A 25,714-nucleotide genomic window follows, 5' to 3' on the forward strand; every position below is an offset into this window, starting at 1 on the left:
TTGTTTTTTAATATGGCTTAAAAAGACAAGATCTCAACATATTTTAGACCCAGACCCAATGCATTGTGGTATCCCAACCTTTGATTTCATAAAGAAAAAAAAATTATAAATGCAGCAAGTCTGTAAAACCAGAACTGACGAAAAATCTCCCAGCAGAAATCAGGACCATTGGCGACTGCCACGCTTGCGCAATAGGGGTTCAACACCCTTTGATTGTTTCTGGAACAATAAGCAGTTGAAACCCTTGATCCAGTGCTGTATGTAAACAGAGTCAATGCTGTTTGAGAATCGAGGGCTGGCCACAGTTTCGGATTTGTGTTAGAGAGAGGCTTGCCGGAAAGCGCCGAGGCGGACGCATTGGATGGAACAACAAGACAAAGAGCAGCAGCACAGCTCTGCAAAGACCCAGAAGTGGGGGAGGGGTGCAATGAACCCAGGCTCCCGCAGGAGGCGCTGTGAGCAGAGTTCGACGTCTGAGGCAGCCCGCGCGTTCTCTCGCCCGACGCAGGAGTAGGTGGGGCGGGGCCGGTGACAGCGCGCGCGGAGAGACAGGAAGAGTCGCGAGCGAATGCGTATCGGTGGCTTCTTGGAAACATGGAGGAACAGGCACCGAATGAGGAGGTACCGACCCCTGCACTTCTCTCGCTTTCCTCTCCCCCCCCCACACCTAAAACCCGTGGCACTGGTCCGTCACCGGCCCTTTCCGGGGGGGGGGGGGGAGGTATACAGCGTATAGCACGAGGGCGGACGCTCTGTCGGGATCCTGCACCGGTTGCCAAATCATTTTGTTGTTGCGTTATCGCCGCCGAAAGGGCTTTATTCCTCGTAGGCCGCAGACGGACAAGAGCTATTGTGCCAACATCGGAGCTGTCAGAATATGTACTCCGATGGTAATTGGACCCAGCCACGCTGCGGTTTGGCGTGTGATGCACTATTAAACACGTTTGAGTAGTTTTAAGAAAATGTTGAAGAAATGCTGAACTATGTGACTTAATTTACAGGTTTTTTTGAGGCGAGGCGCTGGTAGCCTCTTTGTAATTTTAGGAGGCTTTTCGTGTTCAATTTGTTGTACTGTACCTGAATCGGTTTGTGTATGTGCTGTATTGTAACCCGGGGAATGAATAAATAAACTGCACGTTCAGCGGTTAAAGACGGAGTGGCGTTCATAAAGCACACAGAAATTAAAAGTTTTGAAGTGCATCTGGCCTATAGCGTGTAGTTAGGTCGCGGCTACCAGGTAACAAGATGTCAAGTTAGAGGGTGGGGCAGAAGATGGGTCTTGACAGTCATGGGGATTGCCAGAGGCGCTGAAGCTGGCACTGGCCTTGCTCCCTCGCGGGACAAGCTTGCTGAAACCCAGGCACAACAGGGATTTTTCTCAGTACTGTACTGCACTTCTTGCTTGACATTTCCGACAACCTCCTGGTGACACAGGCAGCCAAAATAGACTCTGACATCTCTAAATTACTGACCAAAACAACAGACATAAAAGAGTTCCGCAAAGAAATAAAAACACTACTGTTCAAAAAATATCTCCCATCACTCTAACCACCGCCCAATGAGTTCCCATTCAACGACTTCGGAATCACTCATCCATATTATCTCTTTGTCTGTGATCAAGAATGTACTGTAACTCTACTACACTACACCCGACTTAACTGATCGAGTTGACATATATTACCTCTGCAAAATGCATTATCTTCTGCTATATGTACTATCTTCTGTAATAAGTAATATCTTCTGTGAAATTGTAATATCATAACTCTTCACTTTTCCTGTAACTTACTCCTATCCTGAAATGTAATTATACTGGAATGTCCCAGATATTTTCTATATTGTAATCCGCCTAGAACCGCAAGGCACAGGCGGAATAGAAATCCGTAATGTAATGTAATGTAATTAACAGCTCCAACGAAAAACCGCGCTACGGTTTTGTAAAAGTGTATGTGTGGGGGGAGAAGGGGTGGAGATAAAATAAGATCCCTCTCCTCCAAAGAAATCACATGTTTTAAATATATTTGTTACAGGCATGTCTAATTCTGCAGTGACAGTTTCTATGTCCAGTGTGTTGTCTGGCATTTCAGTTTGTTATACAGAGCACACACTGTAATTTCCCCTCAAACCTTCCCCTCTTTAATCCTCTATGGCAGGGGTTCTTAATCTGGGGTCAGGTAAAAATTAACATTTATATTCACTATACAGCCCAGTACTGTTGATTTTTCTCACAGATAACCAGAGTAGATGTAGTAGTTGCTGTGAACAAGGCTGCCCTGTAAACATCTAAAAGCTAAGTTACTCAGCATTTCATATTCTGCTCTTTTGACTGGTTTTCAGCATTATATCTGCTTAATTTCTCTTCTCCTCCCTGTTTCTTACTAAAAAAAAATATAAAAAAGCACAAAAAAATCCTTCTCTTTCCTCTGTTAAATCTTATTTCCTCTTCCTGCATTTTTGTTTAAAATACTGTGTTTTAGGTTGTATAGAGCCTATATTTCTGGTGCCTGTGGCTCAGGGTGACTAAAGTAGGGAAAATCCTGTTATAAATCCTGTGTTTTAGGGTAGCACTGATAGAACCTGCAGTTTTGTTTAAAATACTGTGTTTTAGGTGGTATAGAGCCTATATTTCTGCCTTACTAGTAGTCTTACTTATAGTCCCACCAACCCCAGGGACTACTATTCATATATAATCAGGACTACTCAAATCAAGTCACTTCACAACCAATCAAGATGACCTTTATTCTATGCAATCACTGTGGTGCTTTAATTCCAAGACATACTATTTGGAGGCTTAAGGCTTGCCCCATCTGTCTTCAACTTGCCAGTATTAAGGAGGAGCTCTGCAAACTTAAACAGGAATTGAGTACAATTAAAGCAGCTTCCATCACTCCACAAAATCATACCAACTTACCGCCTCTACCTCAAAGAATAAAACAGCCCAGGAATAAATGGGTCATAGTAGGCTCAGGAAGACTGCGACATGTAACACAGAAACATCCACCTTCACTAATATTACCTCTACAGAATTCCTTCGCTCCACTAGTGCACTGCGATACTCAGGAAAACAGAAGGGAGGTGGGACTGGAACCAATGAAGGTAACTCAAGAGAACAAGCACACCCTAAGTACAAATAAAAAAGCCAAAAACAGAAAACTATTACTGTTGGGGCATCATCAGAGGCATTAACCTTGGAACACAGGGCGAGGAGACCAAATTAGTGAAATGTCTTCCAGGATCCTCAGCTACCAGGAGTTCCAGGCAAATACTGACTATAATTAAGGAAGAAACTAAGGATTTTAACACTGATGTTGTTATCCATCTGGGAACAAATGACCTGGCCAACAACTCCACACTTGCAGCACAGAAAGCTTTTCGGGAGCTTGGTGAGGGCGTGAAACCTTTTGTAAAGACTTTAGCTTTTTCTGAAATACTGCCTGCATATGGAAAAGGAGAGCAAAGAGTGAAAAACACAGAGGACTTTAATAGATTGCTCAGAGCCTGGTGTCATCAAGAAGGCTTCAGGTACATAGGAGGATGGGGAAATACATGGAAGGACAAGAAGCTATATTGCACTGATGGGCTACATATTACTACAGCAGGAAAAAGAAACCTTGCAGAGAAATTTAGACAATATTTTTCTAGGCATTTAAACTAGAAGGTGGAGGTGGTGTATGTACGAAGGACAATTATAGAGACCACCCCCGGCAAAAGAAAAGATGTGATAGTAGTAAAGGCTGCAACATAAGCAATATCAGCAACTCATTTCTTAGTATTGCAACGGAAAGTGAAACGACACAAAAATCCATACAAAAAAGGAGATTATCGCTGAAAAACGAGAAAATGGAGTAGATTCTGCGCCGTTCACGGAGGAGGGTGTTTATGAGCAACTTGAAAAACTGAAGGTGGACAAAGCGATGGGACCAGACGGGATCCATCCCAGGATACTAAGGGAGCTCAGAGAGGTTCTGGCGAGTCCTATTAAAAACTTGTTCAACAAATCTCTGGAGACGGGAGTGATTCCTGGGGATTGGAGGAGAGCGGATGTGGTCCCTATTCATAAAAGTGGTCACAGGGATGAAACAGGAAACTACAGGCCGGTGAGCCTCACTTCAGTTGTTGGAAAAATAATGGAAGTGTTGCTGAAAGAAAGGATAGTGTATTTCCTTGAATCTAATGGGTTACAGGATCCGAGGCAACATGGCTTTACAAAAGGTAAATCGTGCCAAACGAACCTGATTGAATTTTTTGATTGGGTGACCAGAGAGCTGGATCGAGGACATATGCTAGATGTAATTTACTTGGATTTCAGCAAAGCCTTTGATACAGTTCCTCATAGGAGGCTGTTGAACAAACTTGAAGGGCTGAAGTTAGGACCCAAAGTGGTGAACTGGGTCAGAAACTGGCTGTCGGACAGACGCCAGAGGGTGGTGATTAATGGAAGTCGCTCGAAGGAAGGAAAGGTGACTAGTGGAGTCCCTCAAGGTTCGGTGCTGGGGCCAATCCTGTTCAATATGTATGTAAGTGACATTGCTGAAGGGTTAGAAGGAAAAGTGTGCCTTTTTGCAGATGATACCAAGATTTGTAACAGAGTAGACACCGAAGAGGGAGTGAAGAATATGAAAAAGGATCTGCAAAAGTTAGAGGAATGGTCTAATGCCTGGCAACTAAAATTCAATGCAAAGAAATGCAGAGTAATGCATTTGGGGATTAATAATAGGAAGGAACTGTATATGCTGGGAGGAGAGAAGCTGATATGCACGGACGGGGAGAGGGACCTTGGGGTGATAGTGTCCGAAAATCTAAAGGCGAAAAAACAGTGTGACAAGGCAGTGGCTGCTGCCAGAAGGATTCTGGGCTGTATAAAGAGAGGATTAGTCAGTAGAAGGAAGAAGGTGTTGATGCCCCTGTGCAGGTCATTGGTGAGGCCCCACTTGGAGTATTGTGTTCAGTTTTGGAGACCATATCTGGCGAAAGACGTAAGAAGACTTGAGGCGGTCCAGAGGAGGTCGACGAAAATGATAGGAGGCTTGCGCCAGAAGACGTATGAGGAGAGACTGGAAGCCCTGAATATGTATACCCTAGAGCACAGGTGTCAAAGTCGGTCCTCGAGGGCCGCAATCCGGTCGGGTTTTCAGGATTTCCCCAATGACTATGCATTGAAAGCAGTGCGTGCACATAGATCTCATGCATATTCATTGGGGAAATCCTGAAAACCCGACTGGATTGCGGCCCTCGAGGACCGACTTTGACACCCCTGCCCTAGAGGAAAGGAGAGACAGGGGAGATATGATTCAGACGTTCAAATACTTAAAGGGTATTAACGTAGAACAAAATCTTTTCCAGAGAAAGGAAAATGGTAAAACCAGAGGACATAATTTGAGGTTGAGGGGTGGTAGATTCAGGGGCAATGTTAGGAAATTCTATTTTACGGAGAGGGTGGTGGATGCCTGGAATGCGCTCCCGAGAGAGGTGGTGGAGAGTAAAACTGTGACTGAGTTCAAAGAAGCGTGGGATGAACACAGAAGATTTAGAATCGGAAAATAATATTAAATATTGAACTAAGGCCAGTTACTGGGCAGACTTGCACGGTCTGTGTCTGTGTATGGCCGTTTGGTGGAGGATGGGCAGGGGAGGGCTTCAATGGCTGGGAGGGTGTAGATGGGCTGGAGTAAGTCTTAACAGAGATTTCGGCAGTTGGAACCCAAGCATAGTACCGGGTAAAGCTTTGGATTCTTGCCCAGAAATAGCTAAGAAGAAAAAAAAAAAAAAAAAAATTAAATTGAATTAGGTTGGGCAGACTGGATGGATCATTCGGGTCTTTATCTGCCGTCATCTACTATGTTACTATGTAGTAGATCTGTTTTTAATTTGCACAAGAGGATTGTATTTCATAATTATGAGTGGCCATTACTTTTTTGCACAAAAAAGGAGTGTTTTCTTTTTTTTTTAGATTGTTTACTTTAAAGTTTAAAAATACTTTGTGTATGTCATATATGTATAAGACAATCAAATCTCGATAAATAAAGTACATTATAATCACTGCATGCAAAGTTGTGTTCATGTGAATATTTCTGGAGAAAGGGGTCCATACCTTTCATCAGATTCTTAAAGGGGTTGATTTAGGGATTTCATGAATAACAGTTTTATTAAGGTTTTATTTTACTTGTATATCAGGTGGGAGGGTGGGGATAATATAATTATAGGTTGAAGTCTGTCTGTAAGTTCCATTGTGCTTGTTTTTAAGTATCCCTATTTGTGAATCATTTGTTGCACAATTGTAGTTGGAAAACTTCATAAAGAATTTTTTTAAAAAAAGGTCTGTGACTCAAAAAAGGTTAAGCGTCACTGCTCTATAGCAAGGTTTCTCAAGCTAGTCCTAAAGTACCAAACAGCTAGTCTGATTTCTAGGATAACCACTTCCAACACCTTATCTTGGAGAAGTTCAGGGTGGTAGAAAATTGTACATCAGGAATTCTTAAGTATTTTCCATATCTGTTCCTGCAGGCTCACAATCTAACTATGGTGCTTAGGGCAATGGACAGGGTTAAGTAACTTGCCCATGATTTATTATTATTACTATTATTTATCATTTCTATAACACTGAAAGGCATACGCAGTGCTGTATGTTACATACAATAGACAGTCCCTGCACAGAAGAGCTAACAATCTAATTAGACAGGACATCTCAGGGTTGGGGAGATTATGGTAGAGGAAATAATCTTAGGGGTATCAGGCAGCAGTGAGTGGGAATTAAGAGTTGAAAGCAGTTTCAATAAAAGGGGGCTTTTAGCTTGGATTTGAATACTGCTAGTGATGGAGTATGACATATTGATTCAGACAGCCTGTTCCAAGCATACGGTGCGGCAAGAAAGAAGGGACGGAGTCTGGAGTTGGCAGTGGAAGAGAAGCGTACAGATAAGAAGGTCTTGCCTGATGAACAAAGTTCACGGGGAGGAACATGGGGGGAGATAAGTGGTGGATATCACGGAAATCAAGCTAGCTAGGGAGTGTTCTTGCTTGAAAAACATTAGTCTGTAACCAGGGGTGGAAAAATATTTAGAAAATGTTTAGACAACAGCCAAGACTTTATAGAAACAAAATTATGGTGCCTTTTATACTGTAACTTTTGTATCAGTTTATTTTTTATCTTTTTAATTGTTTGCATCATTTATATTTTGGATTTATTGTTTTTGACTTGTTTTTGCTTTGTCTATTTTGCTTGTTTCTTTAAAGAATTTTTAGTATTGTAAAAACCGTCTAGATACGAGTTGATAGACAGTTTATCAAGTATGGAATAAACTTGGAAACTCACCTGGAGTATTGTGTTCAATTCTGGTCTTATCTCAAGAAAGATACAGTGGCACTAGAAAAGGTTCAAAGAAGAAGCGAGATGATAAAGGGGATGGAACTCCTCTCATGTGAGGAAAGACTAAAAAGGTTAGGACTCTTCAGATGGAAAAGAGAAGGCTGAGGGGGAGATATGATTGAAGTCTACAAAATCCTGAGTGTAGTAATTGATCAATTTTTCACTCCATCAAAAATTACAAAGACTAGGTGACACTCGATGAAGTTACAGTGAAATACTTTTAAAATCAATAGGAGAAAATATTTTTTCATTCAGAGAATAGTTAAGCCCTGAAATTCATTGCCAGTGGTTGTGGTAAGAGCAGATAGCATTGCTGGTTTTAAGAAGGGTTTGGACAGGTTTCCTGGAGGAAAAGTCCATTGTCTATTATTGAGAAAGACATGGGGCAAGCCTCTGCTTGCCCTAGATCTGCTACTCTTTGGGTTTTGGCCAGGTACTAGTGACCTGGATTGGCCATCGTGAGAATGGGCTACTGGGCTTGATGGATCTTTGGTCTGACCCAGTAAGACTATTCTTATGTTCTTATGACTCATGGTTGAATTTAGAAAATTATCAGAATGGGGAGACATAGAAAATGGAATAAAATTGTGGGGTCCTTAGTTGATAAATTCATTGGGAAATCCTCAAACCTTTGGATAAAGAAGCAGCAATTGTATTTTATTAAGGAAGCAACTAAATTTTCAGTTGAATGTCTTTGTTGCAGGTGGGCTTTAATGCTGAAGAGGCCAGCAGCATTGTGAAGGAGGTAAGCGATTTATCATCTTAGAACATCTTTATGTGAGCATTTTTTTTTTTCTGGAACTGTACAGAGATTCACTGAAGGAAATGCCACTAAAATAAATCCTTTCTTATCCCAGGACAAGCAGGCAGCTATTCTTGACTGATGGGTGACGGCACCGACGGAGCCCCGGTACGGACAATTTTAGAGTGATCTCACTCTAAGAACTTTTAGAAAGTTCTAGCTCGGCCGCACCGCGCACTGCGCGAGTGCCTTCCCGCCCGACAGAGGCGCGCGGTCCCTCAGTTTCTTAGTTTCCGCGGAGCTAAGAAGACGCGTTTTCAACGGCTGTTGAAATTTTTTTATAACTTGCCTTCCCGCTCGCGTAAACTTTTGACTTTATTACTTTCTTTTATTACTTTACTTTTATTTTGGTAAAAAAAAAAAAAAAAAAAAAAAAAAAAACTTCTTTTTTCTTCAATTTCGGTTTTTCCCCGGCGGGGCCTTCTGCCACCATCGAAGCCTCGGCCTTCGATTTGGCGGAAGCCGTTTTCCCTTTCATGCCCCCTCAACCGGGTTTTAAAAAGTGCCAGCGGTGTGCTAGGCCTATATCTCTCACGGACCCACACAACTGGTGCTTGCAGTGTTTGGGTCCTGAGCATCAGGCCTCTTCTTGCACCCGCTGTGCTACTTTAAAGAAAAGAACATTAAAAAATCGCTTAATTCAACAGCGTTTGTTATTCGGTGCCGAGATGTCCGACCCCGTTCCTTCGACTCCGGCTTCGGCACCGCTTCAGTCGGCACCCTCGTCTTCGACGCCGCGTGATTCCACACCGGCATCCCAACAGTCAGGTAAGCCGGCTAAGAAGCCTTCCCCGCTGGAACGTCTTCCGGCCTCGAGTGCAGTGAGCCCAGTCCTGCCGCCGGTTAGACGCCAGCGGAAGCGCTCCGCCCCTATTGAGGTGAGTCCCTCGACATCGGGCTCCTCATCTCCGGGGCGTAGAGCGGCACCGCAGGTACCGCAGAAGAAAAAAGCGGTACCGGTGCCATCCCTCGATGACCGCATTACGGCCATCCTTCATGTGCAGCTTAAGGAGCAATTAGAACGACTCCTTCCTGCTATAATGACACCGAACCTTCCGGTGCCAGTCCGCACCGAGCCATCGGTACCGGTTGTACATCAACCCGTGTCGGTACCGGTTGTCGAACCTGTCTTACCTGCTTCTACTGTCTCGGTACCGCTTCACCTAACTTCATCGGTATCGATGCCAGTCCTTGCACCGGAGCCGACAGCTCACCATCAATCGGTACAGACTTCGGCACCGGTGCGACCGATAACATCGCCTGACTCGGTATCGATGAGGTCGGGTAAGTCGGTACGCAAAACCCGACACATGCAAACATCGACACCTGAGTCTCGGGACCATTCTTCCCATGTCAGAGACCCTGATCTGTGGGGGGACTCAGAGGAACCCTTTCTTTCTGAAGGAGAATGTTCCTCAGAGGAGGAGGATTCGGCTCTCCCTGACCCATCCTCCAAGCAGACCACTTCCTCTTTCTCCAATTTCTTGAAAGAGATGTGTGAGTCTTTGTCCATTCCTTTGGAGGCTGAATCCAAAAAGTCTAAAGCTTTTTTGGATGCCCTTGATTTTGATCAGCCTCCAAAGGAATTTTTGAAGCTTCCCCTTCATGACATCTTGAGGGAAACTTTCTATAAAAATTTAGAGACTCCTTTAACTGTTCCAGGGGCCCCACGTAAACTGGATTCTCTATACAAGGTAATTCCCATTCCTGGGTTCGACAAGCCTCAACTTCCACACGAATCCTTATTTGTCGAATCCACCCTTAAAAAGACTTCAGGAGCCAGTGTATATGCATCTGTCCCTCCTGGCAGAGAAGGAAGGGCCATGGATAAATTCGGTAAGAGGCTCTACCAAAACGCTATGTTAGCAAATAGAGCTAGTAATTATGCTTTTCATTTTTCTTTTTATTTAAAGCATCTCCTTACCACCATGGCTTCCTTCGAGAAGTATCTTCCTTCAAGAAAACATCCATCTTTTCACTCCTGCTTGTCGTCTCTATTCCAACTTCGTAAGTTTATGGTTAGGTCCATATATGACACCTTTGAACTTACATCCAGAGCGACAGCTATGTCGGTGGCTATGCGCCGTTTGGCCTGGCTTCGGGTATCCGAGCTTGATGTTAACCATCAAGATCGGTTAGCCAACGCCCCATGCCTAGGGGATGAGCTCTTTGGGGATTCCATGGACTCTACCACCCAAAAGCTCTCGGCTCATGAGACGCGCTGGGATACCCTGCTCAAGAATAAAAAGAAGCCTCCTCCACCGAGACCATACAGGCAGCAATCGGCTTATCAACGCCGTTTCACAGCCCGTCCATTGCCTACCACTGCTCAACAACCTCGACGTCAGAGGCAACAGCAACGTCAGCCTCCCCGACAGCAGCAACAGCAGCAACCTGCGAAACAACCTCCTCAGCAGAAGTCACAGCCCTTTTGACTTCATTCTCCGCAGTATAGCCAGTATCCCTGTTCCTGTTCTCCTGCCTCAACCAATAGGAGGTCGACTTTCTCTGTTCTTCAGCCGGTGGGAAGTAATCACTTCGGACCAATGGGTCCTCAACATCATCCGCCACGGCTACTCTCTCAACTTTCAGACTCTCCCACCTCAAAGCCTGCCAAAAGAGTCTGCTTTGAACAGTCCTCAATCAGCCCTCCTTATTCAGGAGGTCCAATCCCTCCTCCTTCTGAACGCTATAGAGGAAGTTCCTCTAGATCAAAAGGGGCAGGGATTCTACTCCCGTTACTTTCTAGTTCCCAAAAAGACAGGAGATCTCAGACCCATCCTGGACCTTCGCGATCTCAACATTCATCTAGTAAAAGAAAAATTCAAGATGCTTTCTTTAGCCATACTTTATCCCCTTCTAAATCAAAACGACTGGCTATGCTCCCTCGATCTCAAAGAGGCTTACACTCACATACCGATCAATGTAACCTCAAGACCATATCTCCGATTCATGATCAATCATTGTCATTACCAGTACAAGGTGCTGCCCTTCGGTCTTGCCTCATCTCCAAGGGTATTCACCAAATGTCTCATTGTGGTGGCGGCTTTTCTGCGCTCTCACCACCTGCAGGTATTTCCTTACCTGGACGATTGGTTGATCAAAGACACTTCTGCCCAAGCGGTCCTTCTGGCCACCAACCAAACCATCCAGTTTCTGCAACTTCTGGGATTCGAGATCAATCTACCCAAATCTCATATCATTCCCACTCAGAGACTTCAATTCATTGGAGCGATCCTGGACACACTCCTCATGAGAGCTTTCCTGCCATCCAATCGGCTTCAGACCCTTCAGTCTCTATGTCACCAGGTACTTCCTCTGCCGTCCATCTCAGCAAGACAAATGATGGTGCTCTTGGGACACATGGCATCCACAGTTCATGTCACACCTCATGCCCGTCTTCACCTGCGCACTCCTCAATGGACCCTTGCGACCCAGTGGTCCCAAGCGTCGGACTCTTGCTCACGACACATATCTGTGACATCATCTCTTCGTCAGTCTCTGCAATGGTGGTTGGTATCCTCAAATCTATCCAGAGGTCTTCTGTTCCATCAGCCTCCTCATCAACTAGTCATCACCACCGACGCCTCTCTGTACGCATGGGGAGCTCACTTGAACGAGTTCCAGACTCAGGGTCTTTGGTCAGCCCAGGAAAAGAAGCATCAAATCAATTTCCTGGAACTCAGAGCGATGTTTTACGCCCTCAAGGCCTTTCAACACCTTCTCTTTCCTCAGGTCCTTCTGTTGTGCACAGACAATCAGGTTGCGATGTACTACATCAACAAACAGGGTGGGACAGGCTCTCGCCTGTTATGCCAGGAAGCCCAGAAGATCTGGAATTGGGCCATAGATCATCATCTCTTCCTGAAAGCTATTTACATTCAGGGGAAACAGAATTCATTAGCGGACAAACTCAGCAGAATTCTCCAGCCTCACGAGTGGACACTCGACCCTGTAACTCTACAGTCTATCTTCACTCAATGGGGCACTCCTCAGATAGACCTCTTTGCAGCTCCTCACAATCACCAGCTGCCCCGTTTCTGCTCAAGACTTTACTCTCCACACCGTCTCACAGCAGATGCTTTTCTCCTCGACTGGTCGAATCTGTTCCTGTACGCCTTCCCTCCTCTACCTCTCATGTTGAGAACCTTGTTCAAGCTCAAGAGGGAACGAGCCACCATGATTCTGATTGCTCCGAGGTGGCCCAGGCAACATTGGTTCTCCCTTCTACTTCAACTCAGTTCCAGGGAACCTTTTCTTCTTCCTCTGTTTCCTTCTCTGCTTACGCAACAGCAGGGAACCCTTCTGCATCCCAACCTCCAGTCTCTACACCTGATGGCTTGGTATCTCTCGGGCTGAACTCGACTGATACTCTTTTGTCTCAGCCCGTTCGTTCCATTCTGGATGCCTCCAGGAAACCAGCCACTCTACAATGTTACCATCAAAAGTGGACGAGGTTTTCTTCCTGGTGTCTTCTTCATCATCTTGATCCCACTTCCCTAGCGGTGGAGACGTTGTTGGATTATCTTCTTTCTTTGTCTGATTCTGGCCTGAAGTCCTCTTCCATCAGGGTCCACCTCAGTGCCATTGCAGCTTTTCATGAGCCAGTCCATGGAAAACTTCTTTCAGCTCATCCCCTGGTATCCAGGTTCATGCGTGGGCTTTTCAATGTGAAACCACCTCTTAAAGCCCCTCCGGTTATCTGGGATCTCAATGTGGTTCTTTCCGCTTTAATGAAACCTCCATTTGAACCTTTAGCTACCTCTCCTTTCAAATTTCTCACTTGGAAGGTACTTTTTCTTATTGCCATTACCTCTGCCAGGAGGGTCAGTGAGCTTCATGCACTGGTTGCAGATCCACCTTTTACGGTTTTTCACCATGACAAGGTGGTTCTGCGTACACATCCAAAGTTTCTCCCCAAGGTTGTTTCTGAATTTCATCTCAACCAATCCATTGTTTTACCTGTTTTCTTTCCAAAACCTCATTCTCATTCTGGGGAACAAGCTCTGCATACTTTGGATTGTAAAAGGGCTCTTGCTTACTATCTGGAGCGTACGAAACCCCACAGATCAGTTCCCCAACTCTTTCTGTCCTTTGATCCGAATAAATTGGGACGTCCTGTTTCTAAACGTACGTTGTCTAATTGGCTTGCAGCGTGCATTTCATTCTGTTATGCTCAGACCGGACTGACACTGGAAGGTTCTGTCACAGCCCATAAAGTCAGAGCAATGGCAGCATCTGTAGCTTTCCTCCGTTCCACTCCTATTGAGGAAATCTGCAAGGCTGCTACTTGGTCCTCAGTTCACACTTTTACATCTCATTATTGTCTGGATACATTCTCCAGAAGGGATGGTCACTTCGGCCAATCTGTTTTGCAAAATTTGTTTTCCTAATGGCCAACCTTCCCTCCATCCCTCTTTTTGTTAGCTTGGAGGTCACCCATCAGTCAAGAATAGCTGCCTGCTTGTCCTGGGATAAAGCACAGTTACTTACCGTAACAGGTGTTATCCAGGGACAGCAGGCAGATATTCTTGCGTCCCACCCACCTCCCCGGGTTGGCTTCTTAGCTGGCTTATACTAACTGAGGGACCGCGCGCCTCTGTCGGGCGGGAAGGCACTCGCGCGTGCGCGGTGCGGCCGAGCTAGAACTTTCTAAAAGTTCTTAGAGTGAGATCACTCTAAAATTGTCCGTACCGGGGCTCCGTCGGTGCCGTCACCCATCAGTCAAGAATATCTGCCTGCTGTCCCTGGATAACACCTGTTACGGTAAGTAACTGTGCTTTATATCTAAACCAATGCCTTGTCGTCGTCCCCCCCCCCCCCCCCACATTCCTTGAAGCAAGATTAATTCTGCTGTAACAGAATTAAAAAAACAAGTTCTGATTTTATTCACTATGGAGAAGGTTTAGCCCATCTTCAGTTCAAATATACAGCTTTTTAAATACATAAAATCTGTTGCTCTAGACAGTTTTGCACTTGCTGCTTTCTAAGTTGATAGATGCATAATATTAATCACAATACTGTAGCTTTTCACAACTATGACAGAGGACCTCTTGCATGTGTGGTTTAATTCACTGTTAACAGCGAGTAGAGCTTAAGAGCCACACATTCGCTTATATAAAAATATAGCAATAAATACGTGTCATTGAGAATAAGTGGATACACTGACCCCTGGATTTTTTAACCGGCGCCCATGTTGATGGCCACCAATTGCGTGTCATTCTTGTGATATCGCCGGTTAGAGAATTGCGCCTGATTCATGCAAAGTTAGGTGGCTAAAATGTAGGCTGGAAAACCCTGTTCTACATTTCAGCTGCCTATCTTTGCTGAGGGATCCTGACATTAGACTGCAGCTTACCATCAGCTGATCGTGGCAGGGGAATTTCTCCCAATCAGCTGAGCCGGCAGGATTCCCCAAACCACAACTTTGGGGAGTCCTGCTGGCTCAGCTGATCGAGGGAAATTCCCCTGCTGCGATCAGTTCAGCCTCTTGCAGCAGGCAGAAGACACCCACCTCAATTGGCAGGAAGGATGCCCACTTTGTCCTGCCTGAATGATCCCCCCACCACCATCACCACACCTGAAATCGGCAGGAGGGATGCCCATTCCCTCCTGCCTGAATGATACCCCCCACATCATTATAGAAAGATCAGCAAACGGGATGGACACTTCCTACTGCTGGCAGGCCTGCCTCTTCAAAATGGTGGGCCTTTCCCTTTCCGGTGCATCCTGGCATGCATTGAGAGGGGTCTAAGGCCCTGATTGGCTCAGGCGCTTAAGGCCCCTCCAATCAATGCCTTAGACTCCTCCCCAGTGCAAGGGTGCACCGGGAAGGTATCTAAGGCCCTGATTGGCCCAGGCGCCTAAGGCCCTTCCCATAGGTGGGGCCTTAGACCTCTCTCATTTCATCCCAGGATGCACCAGGAAGGGGAAGACCTACCATTTTGAAGAGGTGGGCCTGCCAGCGGGAAGGAATGGGCATCTCTCTGGCTGTTCTACTGGAGTTGTTGGGGGGGGGGGGGCGGACAGGAGACCCCCGGAGGCTGCAGAGTCTTTTTACCCTGAAGATGTGGGTGGGGGGGAGGGGGTTGTCGGGGAACCCCAGCGGCCTGCTGGGAGGAAGGAGTGGACATCCTTCCTGCCAAAGTGGGGGAGAGGGGGGTTCTGGGCAGGTCCGGGCAGCGGCAACCGAGGCAGGAGGAAATAGGCATCCCTCCTGCCGATCTAGTACAGAGTGGGAGGGGGGTGTGCATTGGCAGGAGAGGGGGGAACTTTCCCTTCTGCTGCTTTCTCTGCTGGTCAATCAGCTGAGCCAGCAGGACTTGGGAAGACCTGCAGCTCAGTTGATTGGTGCAGGGAGATCAGCTTTGACAAGAAGAAGGAGCTGTACCTAGTGATTTACTCTTTTGAGCAATCTCCAGGCACAGTTTCTCCCTCCCCCTCCTTTACCAGCGATTCTCTGCACAAATAGCGTGCATATAATTTGCATACTCTAATGCTGAGAATCGCTTTAAAAGTCAAATTGCTTTCACTTTGGCGCTATATCAACTCACCGGATTTTACTGGCGAGTTTTGAGAATCCAGCCCTCGATAGATTTTTCCTAACAGTAAAAAAATGTAGTGCAGAAAACATTTATTAGTGAATATTACTGCAAAAGCAGTGTTTTGGTAATTTATACAATAATGGAGAAAAACATTTCTTTTCTCCCTTCTGAATTCTATCTCCCCTTCTCCTAGCCTCCAGTGGTACTTCTTTTTTCTCTCTTGGTTGGTCACACTAACAGTCCCCTGTTTTGGCTTCTGCTATCCTGAGCTAAAGTAAGGAGGCTGGTCCGAAAAGTGCCTTATTCTTCCACTGTTTTGTTTCTTGAAATGACTTCAGCTGCTGCTGTGGCTCAAGACTGGCAGCAGCTCAAGGCTGTCCTTCAAAGGTTCTAGGATGATGATCTTAAGATCAGAAGCAAGTGCAGGGTGTTGGATATTCACTCACCAGATGTGCAGAGGGTGGGTGTATTAGAGTAAGCAGGTCAGCAAACCAATGTTTTAACAGGAGTTGAAATAATTAGTTATTTAATTAAGACCTAGAAAGTGACTGATCAGCAGAAATATTTGTATAGAAACCAATAGGTCTCTGGTAGGTATAAAGTGAGTTTAAAATGGGTCAGAATGGCAAATTCTCTCATTGTTAAATTAACCAGATGTTGCTATTCATCTGTGCTTTATTTTCCAGTGTGTTGATGTCATCTTGGGTGGTTTAAGCTATGATCAAAGCAAGATCAATCAGTGGATGGCAGCGGTAGTAGAGCAGTGTCTCACACATCTTGTCAAACTAGGAAAAATGTACAAGTACATTGGTAAGTACAAATCTTTTTTTTAATACTAAATTAAATTTCTAGTGCTTGCAGTGCTCTTGAAAAGCTTTGATTGGCCAAAGTCCTCCATTTATCCTTAGAAGGGGTGCAGCATGGGTAGAAGTAGTAGTGCAAGCTTCCCATTAGAGAATGACAAGGGGACTAATTTGTCCCCGTCCTTCAGGAACTCAATTTCCACACCCCTTTCCCGCGAGTTTTGTCGTTATCCAAGCCCCTGCTCCTGCCCCATTTCTGTAAGGTCTGCCTTAACCACACAAGCCTCGAACACTTATGATTTTAAAGTGGTTGAGGCTTGTGCAGATGAGGATGGAGCTTGCAGGAACGGGGCAGGGACAGGAAAAGACCTTGCGGGGACAGGAAAATGAGTTCCCATGGGGATGGGGGAAAAATTTTGTCTCCATGTCATTCTCTACTTCACATGTTATTCCTCCAGCCTGCAGTAGAGCAGTGGTTTTCAGTCAGCATGTGATCAAGTGCTGGAAGGTGTGCCATCAAAAAGTTGATGGAGACAACGAGCCCATACTTTCATTAACAACCACTGTGGATATCCTGAAAACCTGACTGGCTGGAGTTTCCCAAGGACAAATTTTGGAATCTTTGTTCTATATTCTTCATCTCCATTTACACTTTAGCTGTTCATTGTTTTAATGTGTGTTTTGAGGCTGGGGCGAGCAGAGAGTCAGGTACTTGAAATCTCCATAATTGGTCCCTTGCTTCTCTGCTGCCTCCCTGTGATCTCTTTTGCTGTCAGTGGCAACTTGAAATTTTGTAGGTCTACTCCTCCCCTTTTCCTTGCATCCTGCACCCATCTGTACTGCTACTGCCTCGGCTATTAATGATGCTTTCTGCACCCTCCCATGTGACCAGTCACCACCATAATAGGTCTGGCCTAGTAATGTGGGGGTTCTGCTTCCTCATCTGTGGTTGTAATCATTACCATTTCTTGCTGCAGAGAGGGAGATGACATGTGCTTTCTTTTCTGACAGCTTTGGTCTTTGGATGGGGAGGGTGAATCTTAAGGACTGGTGGATGAAGTGTATTGAAAGGGGAAAAAGAGGGGACAAGAATGGGGTTGGGTTGTCGGGCTAGGGTAGAGTTAGAAGGTGAGCCACGAGATGAACCTAGTACAGTGCCATTCATATGGCTTCCCTTCCTAAAATAATGACTTTCAGGATTTTTTATTTTTATTTATTTAGATATTTATATACCCCCAATCAGGTTATCTAAGTGGTTTACAATCAGGTACTGAAACATTTTCCCTGTCTGTCCCGGTGGGCTCACAATTTATCTAACATACGTGGGGCAATGGAGGATTGAGTAACTTGCCCAGGGTCACAAGGAGCAGTGTGGGATTTGAACCCACAACCTCGAGGTGCTGAGGCTGTAGCTCTAACCATTAGGCCACTCCTTCATAGGATTGAGACTAAGCAGAGCTCGGAGGGGTGAGAACAGGGACCACACCAGTGGCACATGCTCAGTTTTCTCTGCTGCATCTCCCATCCCCATCTTATACTCTCACTGCCTTGCCAAACCTCAGAGCATATTGTCACCTTGCTCTTCCCATAGCACACTCACACTCTTCCCAGCACCAGCAGCTCTCTCTCCCAGTCCCCCTTCCCCACAAAGAGCACATTGGCTCACTTCTTTCTCTGCCACTTACACCCGACTGTTTAGGTGAACTGCGCAGGCCTCCCTACAGTTTACGTAAACAATTAAGTCTAGACCAGCAGAGGAGGAGGAAGTGACCCGATGTGCAACAGTTTGTTTGTTGTCGTCATCCTGCCATGCAATCTCTCTGGGTGAGGGAGAGACACGATGATGGCATCTTTGCAGAATTCTGCTTGTTCTGCAGAATTCTTCCTAGAGCAAAATGTAAACCACTTTGGTGTACCACAGAATGGTGGTATATCAAATCCATGACCCTTTATCTTATACCTTTCATTCTCTGGTGCAGTCCAGTTAATACAGGTTGATATTCCATTGGCCAGCATTTATCCAGTTAGCAGCTTTTGAATACTGAGCCTATTCTTTTTACCTTTTATTGTATGAGCAATGTATTTTTCAAATCGGGGCGGTCACTTATATACCTGAATATAAGTCGATCCAAGTATAAGACAAGGTACCCCTTTTACCCCAAAAAGGAGGAAAAAAGGTTGACTTGATGAATATAAGATGAGGGTGTGTGTGTTAATATTCATGTGCCCTGCCCCCTCTCATTCCCTCTCTCCCCTGCCAGGCTCTGCACTCAGTCCCTCTCACACCCAGCCCCTTCTCTCCCGATGGCCTTCAGGCCTCCACTGGGCCTGCTATATGACATGGTGAGCCAGCTCTGCCAATTTTTTTTACCTCCCTCCCGCATACCTTTTTGAATCCCTGGTGGTCCAGTGGTGTATCGGGCAGGAACAAGCTTTCTGTGTGCCTGCCCTGAACCCCTTCCTGAATGGCAGCCTCGAGTTCTCTTGGCCCAGTGGTGTACTGGGCATGAGTGAGCTTTTCTCACTCCTGCCTGGTGCTGAGCTGCTCATTGAAAGGCTGCCGCCAGTTCCCATGAGTCCCACGAGAACTTAGGGCAGCCATTCAGTAAGTGGCTTAGTGCCGGGCAGGAGCAAAGAAAACTCTCTATTGTCCGGTACACCGCTGGGTTGGGGGAATTTGAGGCAGCCATTCAGAGAGGAGCTCAATGTGGGGCAGGAGCATGGAAAGCTCACTCCTGCCTGGTACACTGCTGGACCTCCAAGGATTCAAAAAGGTACGTGGGGGGAGATGGGAGGTATCCCTCCTGTCTCGGCCAACCCCACCAGGCCATACGGCAGGCCCGGCGGAGGCCTGCAACAAGTCTGGGAGGGGAGCGGGTGAGCGATAAACCGAGACCCCTATTTTTGGGCCATTTTCTTTTTGGCCCAAAAATCTCAGTTTATATTCGAGTATATACAGTAAGTGAAGATTAAGACTTCTGTGAGAAAGAAAATTTAATATCTAATTTGAATAAGTTTATAAAAATATTTTCTACTTCCTATGAATCATTTTTAACAAATATTTAGACTTTTTATTTTATTTAGTCTCTAAGTTAGTGTTCAGTGTGTCGCACACATCAATGTTGTCTGTAGGTTGAAAACCACTGCTCTAGAGAGACCACCTCTGTGGGTGAGAGGATGATCCAGTCTCTTTGCCCGTGCTGAAACTGTTACCAACAGTACCAAATTGTGTCAAATTCTTTTGGTGGACCTGTTCTCTGGCAACTGAACTGGAACCAACAGTTCTTGAATAAGGCTCCATTTTTAAGTCCTCTTCAAATCTGAACTGAGACAAGTGCCAGTGGTTTTTGCCATGTGTCCATGTTGTGGATAAAATATAGGTTTCTTGCACCTTCTGCCTCTCAACTTGTCCCCCACATTCTGGAATGAATTAAGGAAACCTATCGGAGCATCACAATGTCCCAAAAGAAGTTTTTCAAAATTAAATATAAGTGCTAATAAACACAGAAATGCTGAGTGTGAATTCAAAGCGGGAAGCAAAAAGATTGAGAAGCGCTTTAAACCCCCCAGCGGATTGGCTGCTTTTTCATGTCTCCAGCATTTCATCCCTACTCCTGACAAAGATTCTGAAACGGGGCTCTGTCGAGTGGATGTGAACCCGATGGGACTCAGTTAAGTTGAACTATACCTTAGCAACATTGTCTTAAGTATTTTGGATCTTTTTCATTATTATTTTGATTGTTTTTGAAGCCTTCCTTCTGGGGGGTTTAAAGCACTTCTCAGTCTTTTTGCTTCCGCTTTGAATTCACACTCAGCATTTCTATGATTATTAGCACTTATATTTAATTTTGAAAAAAATCTTTTGGGACATTGTGATGTATGGGGCAGTGTTTATTTAGACCTTATTGGGGCTAAAAATGAATCGAAGGGCTGACTGAGCTCGTACTGAGGTCCCTTTATCTTCATTATTTATATATTTTTTTCTTTATTGGATTGGACGCTGGTGTCTATTCTTATTGGGAGTTAAAAGCTTTTGCCAATTCTTTTTTGTTCAGTCTCTGAAAATAAAACAGTGTCTTATATTAATTTTGGGTCCAAAAAATGCATTAGGGCTTATTTTCAGGAGATGTCTATTTTTTTTTCATGTACAGCAATCAGCTCTCCTTTCCTCTCCTCCACACCAATTCTTCCTCTTTCCTTTCTTCCCCCCCCTCATTTGCAGCATCTTTCCTCCCTTCTCACCCATCCCCTTGTGCAGCATTTCTTCTATCCCTCCCGCTCATCCCCCTGTGCAGCAGAACCCTACCGACCCTTCCACTGTGAGACTGACATACTTCCGCTCCGAGGCCTCCTAAAGCAGCAGCGGCAGCAGTGCTCTGAATGGGCTGCTTTGTGGCCTTCCCCGCTGGGGCTTCTCTCTGCCACATCACTGATGATGTCATCAGTGATGCGGCAGAGGGAAGGTCCCGGCGAGGAAAGCTGCGAAGCAGCCTGTTCAGAGTTGCCGCCACTCCTTTAGGAAGCCTCGGAGCAGAGGTATGTTGGGTTTCACAGAGGTGGGGGTTGCTGAATCGATGAGTCCGATTTTTTTCGGTGAATTGAGCAACACTAGTGTTAGGGAGTGTCGGGGACATTCAGGAGGGGGGGGTTCATGGGTCGATCTTAACTAGGGCTTATTTTTGGGGTAGGGCTTATATTAGGAGCATCTTTAAAAATCATGCTAGGGCTTATTTTTGGGATAGGTCTTATTTTCGGGGAAACATGGTAGTAGTATGTTCCATTAAAGACTTGGGAGAAGAACCAAGCTTATGCCTGATTTCTGAAATAAAAATAGTCTTGCACTAAGAAAAGGCTTTGTAAGAGTATGTTCCAGAGTGTGGAGACTACTTTGGAGAAGGCTTTTTACCTCTATACTATGGCTATAGTATTACCTCATTTACAGACTGAAATTTCTTCAGTATAACATTATGCTTTTCCAAGGTTCTATTCATTGATGGCTGAAGGTCGAGAGGTGCAGTATTTTTATTATTTATCTATATTGCTTGTCAGTCAAAACCTTTTTATGAGTACTTTCTTAAACCTGTCCTTCAGTGTCCTGCACAGTTATGCAGAAGACGGGAGCTGGTCTGCACACAGCAAATTCTTGCTTTTGGGATAACAGTACTGATGGTAAGAGCCTTTTATCTTCAGATAATTTTATATATAGGACAAACTGGCAGGGACCTGCCACTAGGCAGACTAGACATCCACTACAGGCAGCAGCAAAGCGCAAGCACCTCTGGCAAAGACACTGAAAGGCAGCCATTTAAAACTGTCTTCTGTGTTCTGCCACCATTAGCAGGCCTTGAATGTGTGCAAGGATGCTCAGAGGCCTGCAACTACAGGCTTAGCTCCCAGTTTAGCTTCAGCAATAATGGTGAAAGAGGGGGATTGAAGCTGGGGGCAGAAGAGAGGGAGAGAGAGGCCAGACACTTTAGGGAGGAAGTGGAAGGGAAGGAGAGAGATGCTGGACACCTAGGAGAAGAGTAGGGAAGAGGGAAATGCAAGACTATGAGCAGGGATGGTGTGCTTGGTTGATGGTTCACCTTGAGCTGTACTTGAGGGCAAAGCATCCAGAAGAACCTTTTAAACAGCTGTACCAAATGACAACATCCTCTGCAGAAAGTAGTAAAGCAAAGTGGCCTTAATTTGGTTAAGAGCATATAGCCATACTGGATCAGACCAATGGTCGCATCTAGCCCAGTATCCTGTTTTCACAGTGGCCAGTCCAGATCACAAATACCTGGCAGAAACCCAAATAGGGCAGTTATAATTGGTTTATAGACAACGGCGCGAAAGACAAAAGCGCGCGCCGACAATTGAGCGCAGTGCGGAGGTGTGCGCCGCACAAAATTACAGTTTTTAGGGGCTCCGACGGGGGTTTTTGTTGGGGAACCCCCCCAGTTTACTTAATAGACATCGCGCCGGCGTTATGGGGGGTTTGGGGGGTTGTAACCCTCCACATTTTACTGTTCACTGAACTTTTTCCCTAAAAATAGGGAAAAAGTTAAGTTTTCAGTAAAATGTGGGGGGTTACATCACCCCACAACGCCCCCACAATGCGGTGTGATGTCTATTAAGTAAAGTGTGGGGGTTCCCCCCACACACCCCCGTCAGAGCCCTAAAAACAGTAATTTAGAGCGGCGTGCGCCTCCGCGCTGCGCTCAATTGTCTGGGCGCGCCTTTGTCCCGGCGCGCTTTTGACTTGACACCGTTATGATTTAACAAACCAACGTTGGATCAGCAGTTTGCTGTTAAAAGATAAGTGTTGCTGATATATACTGAAGATTTTTTAAAAGACAATTAATTTATTGATGGATATAACAATAATGAACTGACCTGATTATATTAGACTTATTAATTAGGAAGAAAAAGCTCCATGAGTTTATAAGTAGAGAAATAGAACTGTTTTCATACAATATAAGATAAATTAAATAAAGATACTAGTCAGTCAATTAAGGGAAGGGGGTTTGGTTTAAATGATTATTTGAAACTGAACAGAATACGTGCCTGGGATAATGTACATTATGGGAGGTCCTATGCACTGAAATCTGTTTACAGTGTATGATATACCTTCCTCCTAGTTTATTTGTTTATTGAGGGGTTTGTTATTAATTAAAGGTTCATGTTTACTTGATATAGATACTGAATGGTGAATTTGATGATAAAAGGTATAAAGTACATTTGTGACTATTACAAATAATGACAAAATAATTGAGTAATTTCCTATAGCCCTATTTACTATGGTCACTTAGAAACCCAAATAGGAGCAGCATTCCATGCTGCTGATCCCAGGGCAAGCGGTGGCTTCTCCCATGTCTGGATTGAATGCCACTGTACTGAGAATGTAATTTGTATAGTGTATTGTCCTCAAATGCTGGTTGTTCTGAAATGGAAAAAACTTGGCTGTTTTCTTCTTTTTTTCCACCCTTCATTAATTGGGAGATCTTGCTAGCAGTCAGCTGTGCAACGTGTGCAACTCTCCTTCCCGAGTGGAACTTCACCTCTGCTTTTGTTATTACCACTTTTATCACTGCTTCAAGGAAATGACAAAATGGATTAAAAATATTTAGTAAAGTGGCTCTAATTGGGTTGTATGGCATTGCCAGGGCAGAAGGGTAGAAGACGTTAATGAACTATTCTGAGCATAGCAGGCTGTGCTGACTGCTTGTTTGCATACTATTTGATTTCCACAATTCTGGTTTGAAAACAAACTACAGCAGTGAAGTCAGTTCTCTCCTTCCTTATGCTATAGTACAGAACACAGATAGCACTGACTTTAGTCAGCCAAGACAGTACATTGGATTAGAGAATTTCTGTGGGTGGATGTCCCTTTAGCCCTGAGCAACTGCTGCCGAATGCTGAGCCAAAGCCCTGGTTATGCCATTAGTGCAAAGCCAAGAGAGTAGAAGTATGAGAAAATAAGATAAGAACATAAGACATATCATACTGGATCAGACCAAATGACCCTCAAACTCAGCATCCTGGCTCTGACAGTGGCCAATCTAAATCACAAGTACCTACAGCATACTAAAAAGTAAATATATTTCTTGTAAGAACATAAGAATTGCTGTTGGGTCAGACCAGTGGTCCATCATGCCCAGCAGTCCACTAACGCTCTGGTCAAAGACTAGCGCCCTAACTGAGGCTGAGACTAGCCCTACCAACGTTCGTCCTGGTTCAGCAGGAACTTGTCTAACTTTGTCTTGAATCCCTGGAGGGTGTTTTCCCCTATGACAGACTCCAGAAGAGCGTTCCAGTTTTCTACCACTCTCTGGGTGAAAAAGAATTTCCTTACGTTTGTACGGAATCTATCCCCTTTCAACTTTAGAGAGTGCCCTCTCATTCTTCCTACCTTGGAGATGGTGAACAACCTGTCCTTATCTACTAAGTCTATCCCCTTCAGTACCTTGAATGTTTCGATCATGTCCTCTCACAATCTCCTCTGTTTGAGGGAGAAGAGGCCCAGTTTCTCTAAACTTTCGCTGTACGGCAGCTCCTCCAACCACTTAACCATCTTAGTTGCTCTTCTCTGGACCCTTTCGAGTAGTACAGCTACAGATAAAGATTGGCTTTCCAAAATCTACATGGCTAATAATGGTATGTGGACTTTGTTCCACAACCTGGTTTAAACCCAACTTGCTAACTGCTGTATCATGTCCTCTGGTAATGAGAGAGGCATACCTCCACGACAGTGGAAAGACGCACAGTAGCAGAACACAAGTCTCTCTATTGCTTTTTTTTTTTTTTTAACAAAAACTTAACTCCACCAAGTTTGGGGATTTAAGTATGCATTAGGGCTGATGTACATGAAACCTGCAAGAGACCTTTTAGTAGGAACCACAAATCTTAAATAAATAAATTGAACAAGAAAGCAATATAGCAAAGAAAAGCATTAATTGCATTACAATCCTGACATGCCTTTCACCTGTCTGGTCTTATCAGACAAAAACTCAGGTGCCTGCTCACTTTAAGGATTGACTATAAAACAAAAACTGTTATATTTAATCATTTAATTAGGTATTTATATACCACCTATCAAGAGGCTACCAAATAAAATGACATAATATGTGTATCACACAAATATCCAGGGATTCAATAGATTAATTTGTCAATGCAATATACTATTGAAATGAGATCACTAACAGAATGAGCTAGTACCAGTCTTCATTGTAAAAAAAAAAAAAAAAGTACAAAAAAATAGGATGGAGAAAATAGCCTCAGAATAAAGTGGCAGTAATGCCATTCAACCAGTCATAGGCATAAGAAAACTCCACCTACTTTTAACATTTTAAACTTGCAATGAAGAGAGGACTCGCACAACTGTAGCAAAGGTGCACAAAAGTATTACTTATCTGGTGTGTCGCTAATAATCGAGACTTCACAAAGGCATGTTACTGCGAAAGCTGAATCAAAGAGGCTTGCAACTGACCACCCCTACTTCAAACACCTTTAGATTAAACCTGACAAGAATTCTTTTCTGCCGATCAGGTTGGCTACTTCATGGGGAAAACATACCCCGTGCACAATAGAGAATGACATGGGGATAAATTTTTTCCCGTCCCCGCAGGAACTCATTTTCCCTTCCTGTCCCTGCCCCATTCCTGCAAGCTCTGCTTTTTTTTTTTTTTTAACAAAAACTTAACTCCACCAAGTTTGGGGA

At 44.7% G+C, this 25,714-nt stretch overlaps 1 protein-coding gene across 1 annotated transcript in view; it reads left to right on the forward strand.

Moving 5' to 3' along the window:
• Positions 1-268: 268 nt before the first annotated feature.
• DYNLT3 (dynein light chain Tctex-type 3) overlaps positions 269-25,714 on the forward strand; it is a 46,260-nt gene continuing 20,814 nt past the window's right edge. The window contains exons 1-4 of the mRNA XM_033948354.1: positions 269-621; positions 8,067-8,108; positions 16,396-16,519; positions 21,604-21,681. Of these exons, the coding sequence (XP_033804245.1) occupies positions 595-621; positions 8,067-8,108; positions 16,396-16,519; positions 21,604-21,681 (271 nt within the window). The 5' untranslated portion in view covers positions 269-594. The remainder of the gene's footprint in view (positions 622-8,066; positions 8,109-16,395; positions 16,520-21,603; positions 21,682-25,714) is intronic.

This window comes from Geotrypetes seraphini, chromosome 6, assembly GCF_902459505.1.
Source record: "Geotrypetes seraphini chromosome 6, aGeoSer1.1, whole genome shotgun sequence".
NCBI classification, from domain to species: Eukaryota; Metazoa; Chordata; class Amphibia; order Gymnophiona; family Dermophiidae; genus Geotrypetes; species Geotrypetes seraphini.